Here is a 5,782-nt window from a genome sequence, read left to right on the forward strand (position 1 = left end):
GGCCTCTGGATGCGCGTGTTGGTGCCGTAATGCAGTTCGGCAATTGCATCATAATCTCACCGAATGCAGATTATGTCCCGCAATTTCCATTCATCGACGATGGGAAAGTCGTGGTCCGTGAAGATGGCCATTTTGGCGGACAATCACCCCATCGCTGGCCTCAGCCCTTTTCGCGAAAATACATTCATCATTGCTTCATACCCTTTGACTTGGACTGGCACATTTGTAACACAGCCCTTCGCAAACGAGACGATATCAATAACATAAAAATTTACGACCCAGACGACAAGACTGACTTTGTTCCCGACCCCCAAGCCTATGACTCAGATTCCGGGACGCCAATTGGCTCTTTACGCTCGGAACTGATAGATACGCTTCAACAGGCTTTCTTTGCTATTGCAAGCAAGTGCGAGGACGTCGGAAGGACACTTCGGGACAGAGGGCAAGATGGAGAAGCCTACTTGGTTTACAAGCGTTGCGCTCGTACATGTACGACAGTCCTAAATCGACTTCGTTCTCTTAAACTCAGTTGGCGAGCCGTGTTATCATCCGTTCGTGACATACAGTGCGGAATCATGGAGTTACACGGACTAAACACGTACCTTCGCGACATCGTCCTTCGCAAGCAAATCACAAAAAAACAAGTCTATCGTACGCGTGGCGCATTCACCATGGACTTCAAGATTGCCGAGAAGTTACAAGAACTTGATATACCCGTCTGGTTTATTTGTGATGCAAGGGCTTTTCTAGGTCGGGTGCTTGATGTCCAGGACTGTGTTCCGTGGTCGCGGTATCTCAGCAAGGACTACGTAACCTATGAAGGGAAGGCGGTTTTGCGGGGGTTCGATTGCAACCGCAGTGGATCCTTGCGAAATCATCTGTCGAGTCATTTCATGTCGGAACAAGCCATCGAACTGCTACTCGATGAAATCCATGCTTTCGAAAACTTTACTCCCGAGTTTTCTGTTCTGAATATCCAAGCTCTAGAATCCCCAGCTTCGTCTCATTCAGTGTCAGGTTCTTCGCAGGCCCGTTCTCCTCAACAGCACACACCAAAAGCCGTTTCACGTGTATTATCAGGTACAAAGTCAGATATCAACTGCGGAGCAACATCAAAGACCAAGCGGAAGCCGACCAAAAATGAACCCAAGAATGAGCCCTACCCAAACTATGCGCGTCTGCTACACATTCCAGTCACAATCAATAAGGAACCTGATCTTCCCAAACATCATCCAGTGGTTCTCGAATGCTTGAAGAGCATTGTGCCCATTGAACCGGACTATTCATTGCCGGCTCGATACCCGTACCCTCCTCCATACCTCTTGGTCCATCGTGATAGCGACTACTCAGCAAGACTGTACTTGAACTATATTCGCATACGGGATGCCCTGATAAAAAGGCAAGAAGAGCCTGGAACACTCGACAAACGTAATTGGCTCAAAGCTCAGGAGTGGAAAGTCTACTTGCGCGGCGAATATCACCAGTCTACACCACTGCCGTCTGGGAGTGCTTCGCAATTTGTTGAGGGCATCTACAGTGCCCTGCCATTGCAAGCATCGACCGGGCCAAAAAGAAAGAAGAAGACGTCGCATCGCTACAACCCACGTGACTTGCCTCCGTCGAAGCGACGCCGACTTGTGGGCACTGCAACAGCCAAATCGATGATGGTTGCAGAGTATGATATGGGCTCGCTCGATCTGGATGCACGGTACTGGTGGCGCAATAGGTTTGTGTCAAAAGACGATATCATTAAGCAGAAATCCATCCGGGAGGAAGTACAATACGAAATAACAGAAAACAGTATGAGGGCCGAGGTCAGGGCATTGGACTTCCTAATCCATCCACGGGACTCTATGAGTGACGAAGAACAACAAAATCGAGACAAGATGATCAGTTGTATCTTCCACCGGGATGGTTCTCCAGCTGCTAGCAAATATGCTGGCATTATTGTTGATCTGTCAGGTCGCATTGAAGAGTATTGGGACCAGGAAGTGTCAGAGGGAAATATGCAGGCTCTCTTTCGTCTCCTTAGTACTTGGCCAAATTTTCCGCACCATGGCACACTGCTTGACTTCAAAACCCTGATATCTTTCTATATCAGGACTTTCGTACAGTATTTCAATCGTGTCCCAAATATGCATTGTTCTGTTCCGGATTCCCTAGTGAATTACTAGCCTGGACTTGTGTTGTTGTGTTCTATATGGTGCCTGCTTTCCTTTTCCATCGGTTTGGGTCGCATTGGTATTTGTACTGTTATATGCATTACATTAAAGCCTGTACACTGTAGTATCTCTTTATCAATTTGTAGTGAATTGCTGTGTGTCTGATCTCTGGAGTGTTGTATTTTAATATGATTATGTGACTAGTTTGTACGACAAGCTTAAGGATTAATTTAGTATTCAAGCTGACCTTACTAAAATTATAATAATATAGTAGTAGAACTCATCCCTTCTTTGTCCTGTTACTCATTACTATATACTTTTGTATTATTAGTATTATTATAACTAATAAGTTAATACTTTATTTAAACCTTTCAATAATGACTAATCATCGGACTTTTAAGATGTGTCACAGTCACAGGGTGTGGTTTGTGCCGAACCCCACAACTTGTCGTTTCGTTCACATCACGCAGATCCCAGGTTGCACCTCTGCAGTTCGATACAGTATATTAAGCAAGTTCGTTAGTTTTTACTATCCAACAATTACTTCTTATTCTGACCCTCTTATACTCTACCAGTGGTCTCTGAATCATTCCTTGCTGATTGCATCTCTTTTGCCAAGCAGCGCTTCGAACGCTGCGCCATCTCCCCTACCGAATTTGATTCTGACCCCATTGATGCGGATGAGTCCAGCATTTCCTCTGGCACCCCTCCATACGCTGTCTCCGCAGCTGAGGCCATGTATTATTATTCTGGCATATCCCCTTCCCCTCCCAGGCTGGTCTTTCGTACGTCCAAGACGCCATGGATCAAGCCTACCGGGCCTGAGGCGTATCGCGACTTGAAGCGGCTTTGTCCTGTCTATGGCCACAAGTTGAACAATGACTGGAGCATCATAGGTCTTCAGATTGTTGAGTTGCTGGACAAGTATCAGGTCCGCTTCACTTCAATCGATGTCGTTCGTTTCCGCTCAGTCAAGGAGACTGCTATTATCAGTCCCGTCGTCCTGTGGATCGGCGTTCTTCCGGACAGTCTCCTGGGAGAGGACGCCTTCAACACGGCAAACAGCTTACTCGACCTTCTTAAGAGCCACGACATTGATGACGTCGACGTGGAGTACCGTGAATCCGTGTACAGACGCTCGAGCGGCGCAGAGCTCTACGCACCGGTCGAGAAGGTCGACCCAACCAAGGAGGTCATTGATCCTCTCACTACTTCACTCGGACTTCCCATTGCTAATGCGAGAACGCCTCATATACAAGGCACTCTTGGTTTCTACTTCGCCGAAGGCGGCGAGAGCAAGGACATATTAGCCGTTACAGCCCGCCATGTCCTCTTCCCGCCACCGACTGAGGACAACAGTAACTACGAATTTAACCATCGCGGCATGCGTGTTAAAAATGTCCTCCTCATGGGGATCAACGCGTGGGAGGACTACGTCGTGTCCGTCAGGTGCGCGAGTGCACGCCATGGCAACGACATAGAACTGTATAACGACCGAATTCAGACCTTGAGTAGGAGGGCGGCTGACCCCAATACTCCTGCTGACAAGGCTAGTGATATTTGGGCGGACGTGGAAGAATATAGACATCTAATAAGGAAGTCGGAAAGGGCACTCAACAAGCTTGAAGAGCTCTTCCAGACGACGACGAGGGACTGGGCCAAACCAAGCCAGCGCGTCATTGCATACGTCGTCCGCTCGCCTCCCATCACTGTGAATACCGATCCGCTCGGTTTCACCAGTGACTTCGCAATCATCAAGATCGACAAGGACAGGTTCAAGAATAATGATGGGCATATGAACGTCTTGGACTTGGGTGGGTTCTGATCCATCTCACTAAAGTTGTGTATCCTAATCGTTTATATCTACCTAGGGCTAACCATTGACTCCACCACGTTTAACCGTAAGATGTTCCCTCGCATTGACGCCAAACCAGGGTTCAAATACCCAAGTGATGGCCTCCTTAAGCTTCAGGGCATCATCCCGGAAAAGCTCCTGCGCAACCCCGACGTGCTCAACATCAACGGCGAACCTTGCCTCCCCGTCGCCAAGAACGGCTTGACCACTGGTCCCACCATTGGCTTGGCTAATGGTATCTTCTCCATTGTCAGGGAGTACTTCTCCAACGGAACCCAACGAACGTCCATGGAATTGACGATTATGCCCTACGGCGATGAGACTGGAGTCTTCTCCAAGGGCGGAGACTCTGGATCGATTATTGTCGACGGTCGTGGACGCTTCGGTGGCCTCCTCACCGGTGGTACTGGTAAGACGGAATCATCCGATGTTACCTACGCTACGCCCTTCTTTTGGCTCTGGAAGCTCATCAAGGAAATGTACCCCGATGCCCACCTCGACCCGAAAGTGCTTTAGTTTGTGCTTCTGCGACTTCTTCTCTCATCTTCATGCTTCTTTTGTTTCTGTATTGTTGTCTAAGTTTGACTTTTTTCCCCTGTCTTATCCTGTTGTTTATTGGATTCATGATATACAACCATCCGGCATCGTTTATCTGTCAACCAACGTCTAACGATCAACGCCGTCGCCCACTGTATCCTTGGGCATATTTTGTTATTGTTTCTGCTAAATATTTTCTGTGTCTCCCACGGTCATCTACTGGCTGCTTGTATGTTGCTCTAGATATGTACACAATAAAGATGTTTTTACCTTACTACTCATTGGATTGTGTTATTACAAGCTCAATTTAAGAACTTTAGAGTTTATACATTTTAAGGTATCTAATATAGACAAAAGTATTACCTCTCTATATAATGTACTTTAAGACAATTATACTACTTACTTACTTGTATAATATTTTTGTAATACATATTTGACTCTTATAAAACCTTACTAGACAGATATAAGACTTGAGTTAAATAATATTAGACAAAAGTATTACCTCTCTATATAATGTACTTTTAAGACAATTATAGTACTTACTGACTCATATAATATTTATGTAATACATATTTAACTCTTGTAAGACCTTATAATTTAGTATAATAATTAATTAACATTGTATTTCCTATATAATACTAATACCATAATAGAATGTCTTTGTGAGTCTTATTGTATCTTATTATGTATTATATTACATTATCTGAAGTACTAATCCTTTTAGAGAATGATGAAATGTGTAAGGGTATACAAGGTTCTGCTTGTTTTTGTGATGTTGTAAGGCGCCGCAGCCTTCATCACATCGGATAAAAAGTGATCGAACAACGCGCGTACAACGAAAATCTTCATAAGGGGCAGTGAACAGGACATGAGAACTGTATAACTAAAGCCATTAGCATTGGTGCATAAAGGATCAAAATAGCCGGGCGCCATTTTCTTTTATGCATGTCGGTGTTTGGAACTTTGGACGAGCAGCTGTGCAATCATCCATACACCAGGTCTACGTTATGCGCCACTGATACGAAGACTGTGCTCGTAGATGGTATGCTGTGGACAGGCCTAGGGAAGATATTTCAATCATGCAAGAGAAAAGTTGAGAACTACGTACAGATTTGTGTGTGATTTTCGGCGTGAACTGGTGATGGACGTGACTCGCAGAGTTTATTCAGAATATTTCGTGAATTTTCCCTGCTGTTGTCGACGACGATGAACGTCAAGGATGGGTCCG

The 5,782-nt window shown here is 45.6% G+C and overlaps 2 protein-coding genes across 2 annotated transcripts; both read left to right on the forward strand.

Annotated features, from left to right (window-relative positions):
• On the forward strand, positions 1-2,316 carry FOMMEDRAFT_149647 (uncharacterized protein). Its single transcript, XM_007272089.1, has one exon. The coding sequence runs from the start codon at positions 30-32 to the stop codon at positions 2,172-2,174; it is 2,145 nt and encodes a 714-aa protein (XP_007272151.1). The 5' UTR covers positions 1-29; the 3' UTR covers positions 2,175-2,316.
• Positions 2,317-2,898: 582 nt separating this feature from the next.
• Positions 2,899-4,533, forward strand: FOMMEDRAFT_98574 (uncharacterized protein; the record flags this gene model as incomplete). The annotated part of the gene is made up of 2 exons (XM_007272090.1): positions 2,899-3,976; positions 4,034-4,533. 2 exons carry the CDS (start codon positions 2,899-2,901, stop codon positions 4,531-4,533), a joined length of 1,578 nt encoding a protein of 525 aa, XP_007272152.1.
• Positions 4,534-5,782: the final 1,249 nt, after the last annotated feature.

The sequence above is a fragment of the Fomitiporia mediterranea genome, assembly GCF_000271605.1.
Source record: "Fomitiporia mediterranea MF3/22 unplaced genomic scaffold FOMMEscaffold_37, whole genome shotgun sequence".
Lineage (NCBI taxonomy): Eukaryota > Fungi > Basidiomycota > Agaricomycetes > Hymenochaetales > Hymenochaetaceae > Fomitiporia > Fomitiporia mediterranea.